The 20,661-nt window shown below is 36.4% G+C and overlaps 1 protein-coding gene across 2 annotated transcripts in view; it reads right to left on the reverse strand.

Moving 5' to 3' along the window:
* The window catches only part of SLC8A1 (solute carrier family 8 member A1), a 344,817-nt gene that overhangs the window by 57,998 nt on the left and 266,158 nt on the right, over nt 1–20,661 (reverse strand). The window contains exons 3-4 of one of the 2 annotated variants that reach the window (XM_023189564.1): nt 4,898–5,001; nt 1,936–1,953 (exon numbers count right to left, since the gene is read on the reverse strand). In XM_023189564.1, the coding sequence (XP_023045332.1) occupies nt 1,936–1,953; nt 4,898–5,001 (122 nt within the window). The remainder of the gene's footprint in view (nt 1–1,935; nt 1,954–4,897; nt 5,002–20,661) is intronic. The other variant, XM_023189565.1, reaches the window with a different exon arrangement.

A 20,661-nucleotide genomic window follows, 5' to 3' on the forward strand; every position in this document is an offset into this window, starting at 1 on the left:
AAAAAAAAAAAAAAAAAAAAAAAAAAAAAAAAAAAAAAAAATCCTGACATATTCAATAGTAAAGAAAACAGAAACATATTCAAACACGTCAACATGTTTTAACAGAGCATCTTAGTAGCCACAGGTTTTTAGTTAAGGTCTCTTTATCAGATTTCACAGGATGGAAGGTGCTGTTGGATGGTATACTATTTCTATAATGGTTGACTTAAAACCATTATTACTTCAATTCAGTCATGAAAACTGGCTTGCCAAATTTCTACCTTCTTCAGATCTCCAGGGATAACTAATTTATCCTTGGGTGACAGAATTAGAGTATTTACAAGGGGACTTCAAGCAGTTAAAATGAAGGAATGAGAAAAAGGAGATAAAAGTTTTTTAAAAAAGGAGTATAAATTCCTGTACTTGATTTAAAAAAAAAAAAAAAAAAAACTTTTAGTAGTGCAGAATTGGGGAGATCTGACCCGAAAGAGCTTCAAATGAATCAGATTTAACAAATCCAACACAAAGACTTGTCCTGTTTAACATTTTTATCCCTTTCAACTTCTGTCTCTCTGAGAGTCTATGAATCATTTTGTCATTAAATGCCACGTCTGGAGAGAAGCAGCAGAGAGCAACAGCCCATGTGAAACTGCCCACATTTAGAAAATTCTACTTTGGACAGAATCAGATTGGAACTGCTTGTTCATGAGTTTACACTAACAGTGGATGAAGTTCATCCCAATTCCTAACATAGTATTTTCATGATCAGAAATTTGAAGTATATTTCCTTCTAAATATTTTTGTTCAGATCTCTGATTTCAAAATTTGGATATCTGCACAATATATTGGAAAAATTTGATACTGGCACAGTATATTGGAATATGTCACATACTGACATAGAATGTAGGCCATTAAAGACATCTTCAGCCTACAGCTTCAGACAAATCAGACCTACTGTTTAAATATTTCTCTCTCTCTCTAAATGTGCACAGATGACTCTAAAAGGGTGAGAAGATATTTAGAGACAACAGAGGGTGCTATAAGGAAATATCTTTGTTTTGTACACAAGAACATAGTTTTGGAGTTGTACTAAATAATGCAATCAACACAGGCTGAGTATCATTCTAAATTTAAATGTTTGAAACTTTTTCTTCATTTCTTCTTTTGAGTTTTTATAGACATTTTGAGTGTTTATAGTATACTTTGTAATATACTTCAAGTGGCAGAAATATTACTCGTTACCATGTTATTAATACTAAAACCTAAGTCCCCAGAGAGATGCTCAGATTGGTGTGGTGGGATGAGGGGAAGGCTCTGCTCAACATATTATATGATGTATTATAAATTATGCATTTACATACATAATTTATGAATTAAAATTTATGTGTTAAAATGATGTATTTTTACGTATTTCCTCAACATGTATTTTTATGTATTTCCTCAACATGGCATTTATGTGTTATTAGGATCCTGAGCTTGGACCCTGGATCTATCTTGGATGTCAGCTCCTATGTTTCTCTGAGGCTAGCAATTATGCCATCTTTATTCTGGTGCTCTTCGGAGCATCTGTCAGGGAACCGTACCTTATCAGCACTATGTGAACATGTGTAAATTGATCAGTGTCAAAATATGAACAATTACAGTTTCTCCATATGAAATGCTTATAAACACAACACACACACGTTATTAATTTGTAAAACGTTAAATGTGTAAAACCAGCAAGAGCACACCATGTGCCACAGTTAAATATTAATGCAAGTTATGTAAGGTGTGGGTTTGGATTGATGGTTTAAGGGTATTTGGGGAAAAATAAGGAACATTAGAAAAATAGTCTTACCATACAGGTATTTTCCTTCATTAAAAGCAAATAAAAATGAGAAATGTTTTTTAATGTAATAACATCTGGTGAGAACAGACAGTAAAAGTTAGATAGCATTAGACTTGAAAAATTCATACCTGTTATTGTGAAGCCACCTAAAAAGGAAAAAAAAAAACAACAACAAATGTTATAATTTAACTTACACTCTGCATAACAAATACCAGTGACATCAGACTGCCTGACAACCCACCCAAGGTACTTGCCAAATTATATTTACAATTAAGAAGACTAGGAAAACATTCATGACTGAATCACTAATCGTTCTTTTAAGATTATGAGATTTAATGCACAAATTTAATTCTTGTGCATACCTAAGAAATCACTGATTTTTTAAAAGGTTGTACTAAATTAAAAATGCAATACAAACTATTTGACCTTGACAAAGTGAGGTCAATGGCCCTAAACAACAATCTTGTTAGCAAGTGAAGAGAAGTAAAAGTCACAGAGCTACTATATCACCTGGCGGAAATGGAAAATAATCTAGAAAAATGGAAAGGAAATGCAAGAAATGAAATGCTTACCAAGCTCATTCAATAACAGGGCTGTGAAGGAAACAGACAAAGACAAACACAGAATAAGAGACCAGATGAATAATGAAAGTAAGAGGAATATCAGCAGAAAGAAATCCAGGCAGATCTGATTACAGTGGTAGGGAGCCACTGCTAAAAATGGGTATACCCCAAAGAAATACAGTTTTGGTAATATTTCTGAATAAACAATCCCAACTGAAATTTCTGAAAATGTGTGTGATTGAATACATATGTATATATATGTGTGTATGTGTGTGTATATATATATATTTCACTTTATATATCATTTCTTTACATTTCATAAGACATTTCTAGTATATATGTTTATACCTAGAATATAAATCTAGTTTACCAAATACAGTAGCAACATTGTATGAAATTCATTCTTAACTTGATATGAGTGAGGCTTCCTCATTAAATATTGCCTGGGATTTGATCAATCCAACGTATGGAAGCATTAAATCATCCAGTTTCTCGGGTATCACAACTTTTATTCAGTAAGTATAGGTGGAACATCCTGGGAAATTCCATTGTAGGTTCCCTGCCTGGAAGTGTAGTTTAGCCCAAGGTAAAGCACTATCTTGGGATGCTCTATTTGGATGATACTTTGTTCACCAAGAATTGCTTATGTATTAAAATCCTTAAAGCTTAATGGTCCCAGGAATTAACACCTGTACGTGTCCTTATCTGTGACTTCTGTAAATTATTAGATAACCAGAATCCTTCTAGTGGACATATAATCCCAGGAAACTGACAGGGCTTTGGGTGAGGGAGAGGGGGATATATAATTTGTCTTTCAGGTTACGTGCTTTAAACCCAGAATGTACTGTAGCACTTTATTTTAGTAAAAGCAACCTTGCTAAATATATCAAATTATTTCCTGAGTTGAACATGGGAATGTTACAATTACTTTTTTGGGCCCAGTTTTCTCTCTAATGATAGTGGCATTAGAGGATACTTTCTAAAAAAAGTCAGTTATTTATAGTGACAATCCACTTGGAGGGTGTGAAACTGGATAGTGCTACTAAGGAATTTTAATTTGCTGTTACATGAGGGCATATTTTACCAAAATGGCAATTGAAAGAGCAGAATCCAATGATGCTCTTCCTTGCGATAAAGTTCTTTGGTGGAATACATTTAGAAGAAAGTGCTTTCTTCTGTATGTTAAGGAGGCATTTTGGATCCCATCTTTGTAAGAAATCAGCACAATTTTCTGGTCTCTTTTTCTTCCGTCTACCATCTATGGAGCAGATTAAATAGGCTGCATTAAAATGGGTCTTGAGTGCTCCTTTTCCCATCACTCCAAAGACTCCTGTCGCCATCTTGAACTTGATTAACACAGAAACGTACATGTTTTTTCCCCACCAATGGACTCTGAGGCCACGAATGTGGGATACATTTTCCTATATGTCTACATAGCAATTAGTCCTATATATTTTATTTTTCCCTCTACATGTAAAAGCATATATTTCTTACAAAGTGGCCCATCTCATCATATCATACTGTCCTCACCAACTGTATGCAATTAATAAGAGCTACTAATATGTGGTCTGGTCATTTTACACAAGTAAATCACCAGAATTCCTTTTAAAATGGCCACTATTAGAGAATAATTATATGAAGCCCTATTAACAATTAAGAATAAGAAATCCTCTGTAAAACTGATACAAGATTGCTGTCTTTCCTATGAAATATAGGCCATATATTAATAATCAGTAAAATCAAAATCTAGTTATAAAGGACACTATTTTTTTCTATTATATATGTTAATAATTTATTCTATAAGTATCAAGAGATTTTGGAGCATAAGGCTAGGTAGGTCTTTAGCAAGGATTAAATTCTTATTGAAGGGCCTTATTCTTCTGACCAAAGAAAATTGATATGACTGTGGTTTCATAGATATGGTGCCTTTTAAATGTCGTATTTGATGATACAAAAATATGCTAAAATGAGCACTAGAATATTGAAAACACTACTCTTTAAGGATCTTTGTTCTTATTATTTTTAAACTGTGTTCTCTAAAGAAGCCTGATGATTGAATTCTGAAGTTTCCTGTTAGTTGCCATTAGGGTCATCTACTAATACTAATAGGTATTAAGCAGTTTCTTTTTTCCAGCTTTACTGAGGTATGATTAACAAGGTATCAAGCAGTCTTTATCACTAAAATTTTAGGGGAGATTTAATAATTGGAGTGACACTTTAGAATAAACCATGAGTAGTGAAAAACTAAACACATTCTTTTATATAATCATTTCTGAATTACAGAAATCCCTTTCAGTGTTATTAAATCTGGTTGCAATCAAGGTTAGTTGGCATTTCCTGAAGAGAGTGGGCGTTGCCTGTTGCACTTGTGAATTAGGGAAGGGAAATGAAACTGCTAAAGCTTCAAAGGCAATGAAGTATAGTACTTGGAAGCCGAGGAAGAGGAGAGAGTTAAGTGTGAGAGTAGGGAGACACGGAGAGAGAAGAGTACAATTTCTCGCTGGTATGTCTTTGTTTACTCTCACACCTTTCATTCCTCTTCTTATCCATTTTGGTTCCTCAAGCACAAGGGAGAAACTGCACTCTTTCTCATATTCCTCACGGTCAAATATTCTAATGGTAATGATCTTCCTGTGGGAACACAAGACAAAGGCAAAACAAATGGTTGGAGTCACACGCTCATGCTCTTGGTGTCCACCAAGCTGAATGTTACTGTGATGTTATGGAGGGAGAACTGGCAGCACATGGGCCTCCTGAAGTATGTAAAAGGGCATCTTGGGTACTCTTGGCTGGCCCCCGTTAAGTTTTCTTTGCTAATTTATCACTTTCACGAATTACTCCTGCTTCAGTTAGTAGTCAGTAGATACCCCCAAATAGGAAGATAAATCAGAACGTTGCCTTCCTTTTGGCATTGCATGGCATCTGCAGCAACTTTCCCAGAAATGGACACTTGATTGACTGCACTGAAAATGAATCTCTCAGATGTTAATGTGCAGCGCAACCAATGCTGGCTCATGTAGCTACAGGCCCGCCCACTGTGGCTCAGCATGAGATCTGTGCCCTGTTACATAGGTGGAGGGATGTGTGCATTGCAAGTCATGTTCTGAAGAGTGCAGGCATCCAGGGGTGGCACAGGCCAGCAGAAGCTGTTGGGCTCAGCCCTGGAGCAGCTCCCCCACCTTTCTTCTCACTCATCTCCACCAGGCGGGGCTCTCCAATCTCAAGGAAGAAGGTCTTGTTTTTCTCATATTCCTCATCATCAATTACCTTGACTGATATTGTTTTGCTGAAACAGAGAATAGAAATTGACGAACAAGGGGAAGAGGAAAGAGAAGAGAAGGAACATAGAAAAGAGGAAAGCAGGGTTAACCAGTTGCACTTTCAGACAAACAGTAATCGAGAAACTTCTGTACTGTGAGTTTTTTCTTCAAGAATGGATATCAGATAGGTATGAAAGATCAGAGATTTCACCCAATGCATAGCTCCCCTGCCCAGGGCCACAGAATTATTTTAGGCAAAATATAGCATTCAGTACTAACAGGTTTGTCATCATCATAAGGAGGAAAAGCAGAAAAATACAGATCACAATAAAAAGAGAAGAAAAACACATTAATTTAGTAAATACCTTAACCAGTGGATTGTCTAAGCTGTGACCTGGAACTTGCTACTTTAGAACAAGTCAAAAAATCCCATCAAGATATTAATAGAGTTATCTCTGGGCAATAGGCTTACAGGTCATTTTTTTTCCTTTGTTGTGCTTTATTATAGTTCCAAATATAATATTTTTGTCATAAATTGTTAATAAATGAATAAAAAACATCACAAAGAAAATACAGTCAAATTATCTCACCCCACCCAATGTCTTAGAATCAAACTCTTATTCAGGTTAGTCAGATTCTCCAGCTAGACCACAGCAGGAAGTTGTTCATGTTTTGTTTGTCTTTCTAAAGATGGAAGCTGTGGCCTCACAACAGCTGTTTTGAAAGCGGGGTGGCAGCAGGTGGGAGTCATGATGTTGTAGTTATTTTCATTCTTCCAAAGTTGAGTTTTAACTTTCTATGAAACATGCCATTTACATTACTTTCAAACGTCACCAATACACCAAGGTGTTTTGATGAGAATTCTTCCTGTAATCCAGCCTTTAACAGTTCTTGCCTTATGGTCCTATGGCTATGAGTGACTGACAGGCAGGGAGGACAAATGTGAATATGCAAATCTCAGGTTTCCATAAGCATTCTTGATTACTCTGAAAATAAACCAACCTAAAGTTACCTTTTAATTAATAAGGGCTTAAACACTTCATATACTACAACTTATTAGAAGCCTCTTAAACACTGATTTGTCTTGAAAAAATGTTTCCAATAACATTGGCCAAGAACAATTCTGATCAACGTTTTTGAAACAATGAGTGTTTGTAGACACAGAATTTTAACAGCATGGTCATTCTTTAAGTTTTTTTAGGTCTTCTGGAAGGAAATTGGCGTATAATCTTGTTTTTATTTTATTTATCCAAGCCATTAAGTTTTCATTCGAGCTATGCATACTAAAGAATATCAGTCTTCTTTCCTAATATGAAGGGGTCATAGGTAGAAGTTACTTTTAATTCTCTGAATTTCCCAGTCCCTAATGCCAAATGCTTAAGTCTTGCTTTTTGGCTTAGCATTATGGACCTGAGACCAGATTATTGGTTCTGGTACCCTGAAGCCCAATAACGTACTCTCTGTTCCTCAGCTAGAGAACATCCTTGAATGATACTCACATTCCAACGTCTCACTCCTAAAAAGCTGCAGCTCATGAAACTCCTTTCCTTTCTCATATCTGTCCTCAAATACTGACACTAGATGAACAGCTATAAGTGACTAAAGCCACAAAAATCATTTTTTAAAGAGTGGTTAGATATTTACAAAACTACCAACAGTATGACAATATCCAGGTACATGTATACTGTAAACAGCTCTTTCCTAACTTTTAGAATTATTTTTTAAAATCACCTCTTTATTTAGTATAAAAAATTAGCCTGCTGTGACTAAACTAGAATATTTAATTTTTCCCTAATATCCAAAAACTATAAAATATTAGAGAAGGCACAGGAGGATGGATGTAAGGAATGATGATTGTTTGATCATTAGAACTGAATTTGATGTTGTAAAATAGATCAAATTTACCCTACACAAAACTGCCATATGTCTATCCTCTTTGTCAACAAAACGTATGCATTTTGGGTATTCATTTCCATCTCACAGTCTTGCGATCTTAAACTTTAGTTGTACATTTCTACAAAAGCAGCATGGTGAGAGCAAGGGTGGGAAAGTGTTGATGGACAATAAAAGGGCCATGCTACTGTTCTCTGGACTTGATGGCCCAACATCCATTATCAAGATGCTTCATTGTAGGGTACATCAAACTGAAATCCCTCATTGTGAGAGTCATGTTGCAATATTCTTGTTAGCATTACTTAAAAACATCTGACGTTACATTTCTCCATCTTGTATTTGCAACCCACCCTGCATCTCATCACATACTTAATTGGATGATAGAAAAAAAAAGCACAGTGGGGATGGTGGAAGGAGCCTTGCTAATAAGGTGAACGTTTGTGTAGAAAAGGTACCTGTTTCATGTTCACAAATCAACCTATTCACAAATAAATCAAACAACATACTGTTGCTAATCCTTGGGGAATATCATAAATATTTAAATCCTCTAATGGCTTTCTTTTCTTTCCTTTCTTTCCTTTTTTTTTTTTTGAGATGGAGTCTTGCTCTTGTTCCCCTGGCTGGAGTGCAATGGTGTGATCTTGGCTTACTGCAAGTTCTGCCTCCCCAGTTCAAGCGATTCCCCTGCCTCAGCCTCCTGAGTAGCTGGGATTACAGAAGCCCACCACCATGCCCAGATAATTTTTGTATTTTTAGTAGAGACAGTGTTTCACTATGTTGGCCAGGCTGGTCTGGAACTCCTGACCTCAGGCGATCCACCCGCCTCGGCCTCCCAAAGTGCTGGGATTATAGGGGTGAGCCACCACACCCGGTCTATTTTCTATACTCTGAGTAGCTGATGAGTGTGGGAAACACAGTTATATAGCTCCACAAAATTTGTTTGCATATAAAATAAGCATTTATTATTTATCACTAGCATATCCCTATGCATAGGATCACAATTCTTAGAAAATTTTGAAGTACTTGATAACTATGACACTGAAAAAAATCAAGGATGAAGAAAAAGAAAAAAGTATTTTTGTAAGTGCCTGGCAAATACATCTCAAATAGATGGAATTTGCATAATGGCATATCATTTCAAAATCATTAGTAATAGAATCAATAATGCTCCTGACAGGAAGAGCCACTAAATTATATATTGATTTCACTCCTCTTGCACAGTAAAGCTATTAATAGGAAACTTGATTATTAAAGGACATTTCAGTGGATCTAAAGTAGCAGGATGAAGTCAGTGCTTATGAATTAGCCCTTTAAATCAACAGAGGCAAAAATCAGAAGGCACTGGTAGTGTTCACCTTTTGCTTCAGAACAGAACAATTTCTCCCCTTAGCAAAGGTAGTAGAGGTGAAATAAACCAATATAATTTTTAAAGGAACACATCCTTGGGATGTCTGCTTCTCACTTTCCAGAGCCTAATGCATGAAAGATATTGCCACCACTTCTTCCTTCACAGGGGATAGTATGTGAGATGGGGTTGGTTTGGTGAAGATGTCAGTTATTCTGGTTTGATAATCAGCAGAAGCATGTTCCTCACAGTTCTGCAGTAGAAAGAATCTCAAGGACTGACGGAACCTTGAATGTCCTCCAGTTGGCCCCATTGCCACACCAATACCATGTCCACAGGACTTTTGCATTGTCACAAGGACTCCAGCTCCCTGAAAACACACATCCATTTTGGCTATTCTGTTCTGTTTACCAACGGGAAACATAGTTGTTGCTACTTCTTTTCTTTAAATTGACAGGTTAACAAAAACAAGACTGCAACTGTTGGGTAGACACAGCCCTTCATCCAAATATAATTCTTGCATTTTTACTGCACTGATAAAGAACAAGAAGAAAAACTGGTATCACGCAGCTTCCAACTATTATAATTATTATAAAGACAGGAAAACTCCTTTTTTACAACTTTTCAAATTTGAGCAGTATACTATAAAAACTGTAGTTTCTGGAAACTAGAAAAGCAGTTACAAATCTTACGATAGCATTAAAATATTTCTTAATATGGCCAAAATTTTTATGGAAGTACATTTTGGTTTTGTTTCTAAAAAAAAAAAGAAGATCAATTTATTTAGTGGAAAAATACTGATCATTCCTTTTGAAGTTTGCAGTGCCTTTTATTTGATGATACCAAACCAACATCTATACTTTACTTCCCAGTCTCTCTCTCTCTTATCTTATGTGTCTCAAAGGACCCGAACACCTTCAAACAGACTACCAAGGAGTTCTTATATCTGGTTTTGACTCAGGCAGACAGTCAGAAAAGAAAGACATGGCTTTATTAACGAGGGTTGAAAAAGAAAGTCTCTTCGAAATATATTTTAGTTTCTCATTGTTAACCCAAAGTGGTACCACAGTCTCTTTTTCAACTTAAGCCTCAATTTGTCCTTCTGTGGTTTCTTTTCTTTAAGACTGCCCTTGATGTTGGGAGAAGATGAGGAAAGGATGAACTGGAGGATTAAAGAGAAGAGACTCCTCCATTTTAGATCCTTACATAAAAGATTTTAGTGAGGCTTTCACATATTTAGATGCTTACAGTTGCTTTTTGTCTTTCAAGATTTACCCTCTCCTTAGACATACTCAGAGGCCAGTGGAATGATAGGCTCTTTGCATTTCTTAATTCACAGATCTTTATAACAGCCCAAGAAGTAATTCTTACTACCTGAGATTGACAGGGAAAACAACGACTCTCAGAGAAGTTGGTAACTTCCAAGGTCACAAAGTGACCTGTGACTGGCTTCAGGAACCGGAACCTTGAAATTATATGACTGAAAATCAACCAGTAGGTCCCTTATTCATTCAACTGTGCAGTATTTTTATGGCCACTTTAAAGGATCTAGATCATTAATATCAAATTTTATTGTTTCATCTTTACATTAACAAAGAATGACTGTATGAACAATGATAGAATCTCAATTCTGTTTTTAAAAGGACTGCAGCACATGTTATATTCCATGATGGCTGCTTTAAAAAGTTAAATCATTGAGGAGATAAAGGTTTAATTAAAAAGAGCCGTGAGCATGCAGTGGTTCACCAACTCTGAGAACTCTGAATAGTCAACCAGCAGTTTCAGTGTCAGGCTCACCTAAAGTGGGGGACTTGATAGAAATGCAGAATCATAGGCTCCATCCAGGCCCACAAAATCAGAATCTGCATTTTAACAGGATTCCCAGATGACTCTTATGCATGTTGAAGTCTGAGAGGCACCAATCTAGAGTGGACAATGGGTTCTTGTTATTATGTTGGATGATAAACCAAGAGGCTGGTAATAGTTGGGCTTGTGTTTTGGACCTGGCTGCATATTAGAATCACCTGCGGGATTTTGCAACCTATAAATGCCTAAACCCACTTCAGATCAGTTAAATCAAATTCTGCTTGTGGGACCCCCAGCATGAATATAGATTTTAAAAGTTTTTGGATAAGTGCAGTGGCTCACGCCTGTAATACCAGCACTTTGACAGTTCGAGGTGGGAGCACAGCTTGAGTCCAGGAGTTTTAGACCAGCCTGGGCAACAAAGTGAAATCCTGTTTCTATGAAAAGTCAAAAAACAATACACATGCAAAAAAAAAAAAAAAAAAAACCAACAAAAAAAAAACCCAACAAAACAACCAAAAAAACTCCAAAAAACAGCTGGACGTGGTGGTGCTTGCCTGCACCCCAGCTACATGGGAGGCTGAGGTGGGAGAATGGCTTGAGCCCAGGAGGTTGAGGCTGCAGTGAGATGTGATCATGCCACTGCACTCCAGAACTGCGAGACAGAGTGAGACACTGCCTCAATCAATAAAAATTTTTAAAAATCAAAAGGATTTTAGGTGTTCTAACATGCAGCCAGGGCTTGCTTTAAAAAAAATACATTAATAATATACACAAAGAATACGTAGAATTGTAAGACAGTAATAGTCAAAACTAAATTTTAGATCTAATTAGCAAGGTAGGTGGAAACATGGGAAAATCATTTTGTTTTGTCTTTTACTCCTGTTCTTTTCTGGATTATAAAATGTACTTAAAGTTGTTTTCCCCTCTCAGGAAATGATGGTCTCTGCAGGCAACCTTAATAGCACAGGTGAGAAAACACCTTTAGGGTTCAGGCATCAGAGTTTACACTCATGCACAGTGATTTCCTTCTCAAGAAAGTGATGGGAGCTCGGGTGAATGTTTTTACACAACAGTGATTATATCTGGGGAGTAGACATACTAAGCATTTCAATTGCCACAGAAGACAGTAACGCCTCATGTCCCCGCCACAGAGCCTCTGAGCCATGTCAGTGAAGGGTCATGTCAGGAACTGGAACTTTCCCACATGTAAGCCATCACATTCCCAGACTCCAGAAAGAACTGACCCAGGACTGACCACGCATGAACCTGGCAACTTCTCTGACCATAATGAGTTTGAAATTTGATGCATAGTATACTTGATGTTAAAAGCTTCAGGATAAACTTCTCCTACAGCTTAAAAAGACAAACTAACCAAAAATTAAAAAAAAAAAAAAATGGGCAAAGGATCTGAATGGCATTTTTCCACAGAAGATAAACAAATGGCCAATAAATACATAAAAACATGCTCCACATAATTAGCTATCACGGAAATGCAAATCAAAGCAACCGGGAGATAACATGTCACACTCACTAGGATGACTACAATAAAGAAGACAGACAATAACAAGTCTTGATGACAATGTAGAGAAATTGGAACCCTTGTACACTGCTAGTAGGAATGTAAAATAGTGCAGCCATTTTGGAGAAGCCCTCAAAAGTTTAAAAATAGAATTACCATGTGAACCAGCAATTCCACTATATGCCAACGAGAATTAAAAACACATATTCACACAAAAACTTGTGCATGAATTTTCATCGCAGCATTATTCATAATAGCCAAAAAGTGGAAACAACTTACGTTTATCAAGTGATAAATGGATAAATAATATGTGGTGTATCCACAGAGGGGAATATTATTTTGCAATAAAAAGGAATGATGTACTGATACATGCTACAACATGGATGAACCCTGAAAACATCATTCCAAGTGAAAGAACCCAGACATAAAAGGCTACCTGTTTTGTGATCACATTTATAGGAAAAGTCCAGAATAGGCAAATCCAGATACAGAAAGCAGATTAGTGATTGCCTAGAGCTGGGGACTTGGAGATAAAAGGCTAGGTGGGGTGGAGGGAGTTGGTGACTGCTGTTGGGTCACCTTTCCCTATATGACCATAATCATAAGGAGGTCTGCTGCCTTTGCAAAGTCAATAAGCTCTGTTCATATCACCTTAAGCATTCTCTAGTTCTTTTGTTGGCATTTATTTCTTTCTACATACAAGAGATGATAAGCTTGCCATGGGTTGCCTTTGTATCATTTGGTTTAAATTCCTGGTGCATTTTAAGCCTTTTTTCCTTTCACAAGTTGATTGGTGAGTTACTTAGTGATTTGGGGTTAGGGAAAGGAAGGACCAGTCAGAGAAGATCCATGCATATATTATCATTTTCTGTTAAGTGACCCAAATCAACTCCTCCGTCTAGTAAATATTTCAAATGGAATAAGGACAGGTTGCTATTCATATTATTTCCACTAATATTTTTACATCATTTTTAGATTACTGGTTAGATATTTTGGGCATGGATTCAACTGGGGATTTGCTCAATATCCCATGCTAGGATAGTCACAGAAATAGGACTGAATCATGACTTTATTGTTTCCTTTCTCGAAATCTTGAGAGAATTAATCCTGAACTCACATTATCCAGGTTTGTAACTTGGCTCTGTTACTTTCTAGCTAAGGTATTTGGGTCACTTCTGGCATCTTTCTAAACATCAATGTTATAATCTATCAAATGAGGATAATAGAACTCACAGTGATTATGATGTTCACAGTGTTGTGATGATCAAATAATGGGTATCATCATTTATCAAACGTAGATAATGAAATTCACAGGTTGTTGCAAAGATTAAATAATATATTGTATGCAAAAATTATTTTCTAAAGAGTTAATGAAATGTTAGGTGCTGTTGTTGTTGTTAGTTGAAAAGGAGCGGCTCGTTTTGCAGTTCTTACCTGCCTGTTTACCCAGTTACTAAAAGGGGCAATTGGCAGATGGTAGAGTTGGGGGTCAGGAAATATTCAATGGAGTAATAAGCAATACCCTCAAATTCATTCTCATATATAACTTTGGATCAAATCCCATATAATGGGGCATCCAAGTCCAGAATCTGAACTCAAGAACACAAGCAGCACAGCTCTGCCAGGTTCTCACTCACCACTAGCTGGATACACACAGGGATCTGAAGTCATGCTTTTCCTGGAGCTCCTGCTATGAAGCCTAGCCTGACAAATGTTGGTGGTGCTATTCTGTAAAATTTAAATAGACTCCAAGGACAAGAGTTGTTAAAGTAGCTAAACCAAAGTAATTCTCCAGGAGGCCTTGTTATCCATGCTCTGATCTTTTGGTATTGTCAAATGGTTATTGAAATCATTGCTTCAAGCAGAGCAAGAGACAGGGACAGCTAAAATCCTACTATTCCCAGGGAGACCAAGGGAGCTTTAGAGAACTCTGGAGTTGGGGTTTTCTAACATAACTTCGCCCTATTTTATTTTCCTCTGCCCACTATGGAAACTTAGTGGCAACCAATTCATTTTGTCAAATGCAAAATAGGAATAAACTTAATTCTTTAGTTTTTGTTTTTAGCAATCAGTTGTCAGCGTTAGTCTCAAAAAAACAAATCTTTGAGCTACTTTTCTGTCCCTAGAAGACATTCTGGTTGACCACTTCAAAGAGATACTACAGGGATCCATAATGATTATTTCAATAAATAATAGGCTAGTCAGTCTAATATCCCCACAGTGTTCTATCCTATGATGGTAGGTTTCAGAGAAGATCTGGTGAGTAAGTTTACTAAGACAAAATTACATGGGTGTATTAAAAATTGACCATAATTTTGTGATATATAAAATTTATACCTTACCATTGCTTCACTCTTCTGCAGTTCATAAACTTCAGCCTTAAGGAGGGTAAAGCAATAAGGATCTTGGGTCTGTTACCTACACATGCCTGCTGAGACAATTTCTCTGCTCAGTGAAAATTAAAGTGGATCAGGCATAGGGTACCATGTTGAAATATGGCAAAATAGATGCAAATTTATTTTTTACAATTTAAAAATATTGGCATTGTGCAAATTCTATGAGAGGATCACATTTAACAAAATGATTGCAGATTCTTGGCATCATAAAACTTATTAGTTAACTTATAAGACTACATCTACATATTTGTCTATAATCTGAGATCTTTACTCCTTGAATGCAGATTCTCCAGAAAATAACATTTTAACAAAGTTTTCAAAGTTTAAGGTAACGTTCAGAATGATTGGTGGCAAAGAGCATCTTTTCTAGAAATGAAACACATCAACATCTTTGTTTGGTTCAGTTTTAGAAAGATCAGCTCTCCATTTGCCACTGCCTGTTATGAGAATTCAGAATGACAATGAAATTGATGCTGCTGGATTTCAAATAGACTGCTGGTTGCCCATCCTTTTCAAAAGCTCTCTTCATCTTGAACATTTTAAACATTCCTGGATTATCATCAGACTCGTTCCAGAGATTATTTCTACCTTTGGTCTTTCTTCCTATGTTACGTTTCTTTTCTCAAAGTAAAAAGTGTCAAGGAAAACACTGGAAGGACTTCACTCCTGAAAGCATCTCTGTCAGAAAGAGGTCAGCTTTAAAATAAGAACACCAATAAATAAGCTGGGCTTTCTTAAGTTTTAAAATTCATATTCTCTCCCTCCTTTCCTCTGTGTGTCCCTGGCCACAAAATACACAATGGCTAATCAATCTCTGTCTGTATGTACTCTTGTAAACTATTCTTAAAGATGGGTGCCAGATATTTTCTTGAACATGGCTAAAAGAAACCAATAATTCGTAATTGATGCTGATTTTTAAATTTCACATTTTAATTTTATGTCTATTATGTTATTGTTTTTCCACATTAAATTAGGAGACAAGAGAATAGGACCTTAGGTATTAGTAAAGCTAATTTACTAATATCAAGGGGTAGACTAGTAGAAATCAATATCAGATTTTTCTTTAAGTCAAAATTTTGATGTATCCCTTTGGCTGTTGCTTTTCCTGATAACCTGGATTAAACTAAACTTGATTCTAAATAGACTTATGTCCTTGTTTATGTGAAACATCATAAACTGCCAGAAGGAACAATAGTCCATATTAGCAAGCTTATATTCCATGGGTTCTTTCTCACTAAATACAATTAAAATAATGTGGATTGCTTTAGGATAATGTATATTCTTTTAAAGGATTTTCCTGCATATTTTTATTATTGAGATGGAGTCTCTCTCTATTGCCCAGTCTGTAGCACAGTGGTGCGATCTCAGCCCACTGTAACCTCTGCCTCCCAGGTTTAAGCGATTCTCCTGCCTCAGCCTCCTGAGTAGCTGAGACTACAGTTGCATGCCACCGCACCCAGATAATTTTTGTATTTTTAGTAGAGATGGGGTTCCACCATGTTGGCCAGGCTGGTCTTGAACTCCCGTCCACCTCAGTCTCCAAAATGCTGGGATTACAGGTGTGAGCCCCTGTGCCTGGCCCGTTTTAAAGTAATACTTGCTAATTGTTGAAAATTTGACAAATGCAGAAATGAAGAAAAAGTCACCCATAATCCTATCACTAGAAATTCACATTTAAAAATGTTTGGTTTTAGCTTTTAATGAAATTGCCAAGAGTATTATGAAGTTTTGATATTTTTCTATGGATGAGCTACTTGGGCTTAGCTCTTTTAGAGACCAAAGTTTATTTTCCCTACAATCCTCCTCACATGCTTGGGCCCCATCCTGGACTCTTAATGTAGAACGTAATGTTCCCCATCTTTTCTTTCTATTGGCTTGTATGGAAGTTCTTGTCTGAATTCTGCCATATGGAAAATTTGCATGTACATTTTTAAAAGGAGAAATTCTCTCCTTGGTCATTACTAACCTTTTGGCTGGTTTTGCTGGAAAAGTTTTCAGGATTCATCTGCCAACGTTGTTTCCCTAGAAGGCCATTCTGGCTACCTCGCTAAGCATCTTGTTTGTTCTGTAACAAATAATTCTTCATGCTAAATCACTCGCAAATGCCATGCTGCTTAGTCTCCTTCTGCTAATCACCCATTCCCAAGTTTGTCATCAAAATAGCATTAGTTATTTTCCACTCAACTTCAGCCATCATCTTCCCAAGCCCTCCACTTTTCAATCTAGAAGCACAATCTCTCAATCCTTAATCACAGAAATCTCCCTGTTCACTTCTCATTATAGACATAAGCAAACTGAGACTCAGTGAAATTAACCAATGCCTCAAAGCTAGTGGATGCCAGAATCAGGATTAAAACTCATCTTCAGACTCTGAATCCACATCTGTTATTTGTTTATTCTGCCATTATCCTAGTGTTTTCTTCTCGATGCTGCTAAAATCAAACTCACCACTCTGCATAGAAAACTTTTCTTTTTCTCCTCTCTTTTGAACTAAGTAAAAACGGATGCTGATAACAGAAAGAAATGCATGATTTTCTTTGGTAACTCAGCACCATTTCATCATTGTCCATCATGCTGAGGGATGCCTTATAAATTCAATGGCTCACGCAATGGAAACAAATACTTCCTTTAGTAAGGATGGCTGTGTTGAATCATGGCCTGAAAGATCTTTGACCTGAAACAAAACTAGGGCATCCACAGAAGCACTACATAAAGAGTTCAGGTAAAATAATAGTCAATCAAAATCAACCCCTTGTCTATTATTCCCAAGTCTTCTGGGCATCACACTTAGCAGTTGCCCTTCTCTCCACTTTTCTTCCTTCTTCAAACAGAGTCATGGAATGCAGCCCCCTCTACCACTAGACATGGTCAATGATTGTGTGTGTGTGTGTGTGTATGTGTTTTCCCCTTAGAAAATCTATTTGCACTTTTAAGGGAATATTCGTTTTCTAATTCAAAAGGGGTAATTGTGAAAAGAACTGGCTTTGCAACAATGTGGTAAGCTTGTAGGCATGGTGAGTAGTGTGCCTCTATATGGTGAAATACTTCTTGAATGTCTAATCCCAAACAAGTAACAATTAAATATAGTATATACTACAAGTTAAAAGTTACTACCAACAAAATATCAAGGGCATCAATACGCCTCCTGTTTTTTTGCTGTTACTTTCTACTACTTGCAAAGTCCAGTGATGCACCCACTAACTGTGGACTCTCTGAATGTTTAAATCTTTTCTGGGTATTCCATTTGGCTTAAAAACATATCAGTTATCATTTTGAAGCTCATATTCTTGATAGAAGGGATCCAAACACTTTATAGGTAAGCATCACAAGATAAAATCTACAAGACAATTTAGCTATTTACTGGTACTTGCAATTTAAAGCTTGAAATTAAAATTAACCAAAACCAGAACAGACTTTATTGGGTTTAAACTAAAATTGTGTTTTTCTTTCTTTCCCTTTTTGTGTTTCTTGTTTACGATGGAAGTTTCCCTAGTTAGACTTTATAGAACCAAAGCAGGTTTGCAGAATGCAAATAATGACACTGTTTAACAAAATTGAACCACTGGACCAAAGAGTGAGAAAGTACTTGGAGCAATTCCTGGATTAATTACAGGCCTCTGATGAGCTACATTTAATGTGCACATTGATCGTAGGGGAAAACCTGTAAATAAGCTTTGAAAAAATTTTTAAATTTTACTACAGATCACATGTAGTTCAGTTAGTGCTCAAAAAAGCAAATCTTCACCCCTATTTCAGCTTTTGACCCAGACATAATCTTATACGGAAAGGTTGCTGTTTTGAGGGTTTTTATTAGTTTATAAATTTTGTAGGAAGTCTGTACTTTTATTCAGAGAATCATGTAGGTAGAGAGAACCTATGGGATCTAGATTTGCATTTGCAATAGATTTATAGCTTTTAGCAGTATCATTTAGTCACTTCATATTTCAATTTAAATATAAAATAAGACAAATTATATGTAACCCACAAGGTTAATATGGAAAACAAAATAATTTATATAAGAGATTATTTTCACACTTTAAGCATTTTCACATATGCTTTCATTATTATCTAACTTAATCTCATTCTTGCAACTGAGCAAACTTAGATATCTTGATTCCAACAATCTTTCCAGTAAGCTAAAGCTTCTTCAGCTGTAATTCGAAAATATATGTGGGGCATTAATATGAATATTAAAATATTCATTTTGGAAAATAAGAGTTTTCTGTGTGAATGAAAAAGCAGTATCTGACACCTAACCATGGATCTCCTTTTAGAGGTTTTTTTACATTTATATAACTAAAGTCTTTCAAAATTGTAGCAGCAGATACAATCGACTGCTAGAACATGAACAAATGCGTTATTAAATATTTATAATTTCTTATTGAATTTTAACATTTCTATTAACTTTAATCATGGTGGAATTAAGTTTATCTTATAATATATGGAACACTAAAGCAAATGGAGAAGTACGGGAAAGCTTTGCAGGGCATCTCAAGGACAGGTCTATGTATAATGAATAAATCCTATTCAATAAAATATACAGTTTTAGTTTTTGTATTATTTAGACCAGGAAACCCTTAGAAGATTATTATATGTTTTCCCCTACATATTAACTTGCTGTCTTGGTGTCATATTTGTTGGTCCTGAATATTTTTTTTTAATTGTGTTACTTTGAGCTTGTAGAATCATGAAAATCTTCTTAATAGATGTAATTAAATTGCTTTCACAAAGTTAGACTTCCTGAGATAGAGATTCAAAGTCTGGTGAGACTGGTAATGGAACTGAAGAGAATCCATGGAAATACAGTGCTGGGTCTTCAGACCCCCTAAGAATATCAACTGTTCAGGCAGTACTGTCTGTATTCAACAGTAACCATGCCGCCACGGGATAGGACAGCATTAACCATGGGTGCATTCCCTGTGACAGTGAGCACAGTGCTGGCACATAGTGTTTGCGTAATAAATGGTTTTGGTTGACGCACTGTCTGTACTTGAGTTTGTGCCAATCGATCAAGGTATTAACTTACATTTCTTAGTAAAAGGCAGCTCACATATGTTTTAGATGAAAAGATAGGGTTCTTAATGTTGATCTCACCACGACAGTAAGCAAAATGAATGGTGTGTAGGTGATTCAAGCTCATGACTTAGACATCATGAGGAAGGGCAAAATGAATTTATCAGACACATTTTAGATTCCTGCAATACGTTATTCCATTCAGCCATTCCACAAACCCTTACTGAGTATCCAATTTTTGTGGCAGGCCCACATTAGGCATTGGGGATAAAAAGAGGAGTACGAATTCACAGCTTAGAGAAGGGTTTTGTATGTAAACCAAAGATTATGCACCTCCATGTGTGTTAATTGTAAGTATGGGCTCTGTGCTGTGTGAGCACAGTGGGTGGGGAAATAAACAGAGACTTGGAAAGGCATGGCATGTTTAAGAAGCATCAGGTTTTATCTGACTTATGTTTATGGTGTGCACATGTAAGTGGTAGAGGGTTGATGGGAGATGAGTCAAGAGCTTGGAGACAGGAGAAATGCTAAGTCATGCGGGCATAATTTTGTAAGAAGAAGCCAATGGGCCTTTTTGATTATGGACTGCTATTATCCAATTTCACTTTAACTTTTACTACAATCACTCTAACTCTGGAATAAAGCTTGTATTGTAGTGAAGGAGAGGGGGCAGGGAAGCAGATGTGGAGAAGATATTATCTCCTGGACTGGCAGAGCCTAAAGTCCCTGCCTGAATAATTAGCCAGGTATCCCTCCAGCAGCATGCTTTAAAGAAGTGTCTAGCCCCCTATCTCCAGTCTAGATCTGTCAAAGCTGAATAAATAGAGAAAAGCTACTTTAATTTCTTTTGTGAAATTTCTTCTTCCTGAAAACTTGACTGTGGGTTAGAGAAAACAAGTTGAAATTGCATGAAATGCTTTCTCGGAATTCCTCTGCCAAGATCAATTTGTTGTAGCATGATGGAGGTAGTAAAATACGAATTCTGCTACAGAAAACATCATGAGATTGTAAAACTGACCTGATTTTCATGAAAAGAAAATCTATCTACCATAAATT

Source organism: Piliocolobus tephrosceles, chromosome 15 (genome assembly GCF_002776525.5).
Source record: "Piliocolobus tephrosceles isolate RC106 chromosome 15, ASM277652v3, whole genome shotgun sequence".
NCBI lineage: Eukaryota > Metazoa > Chordata > Mammalia > Primates > Cercopithecidae > Piliocolobus > Piliocolobus tephrosceles.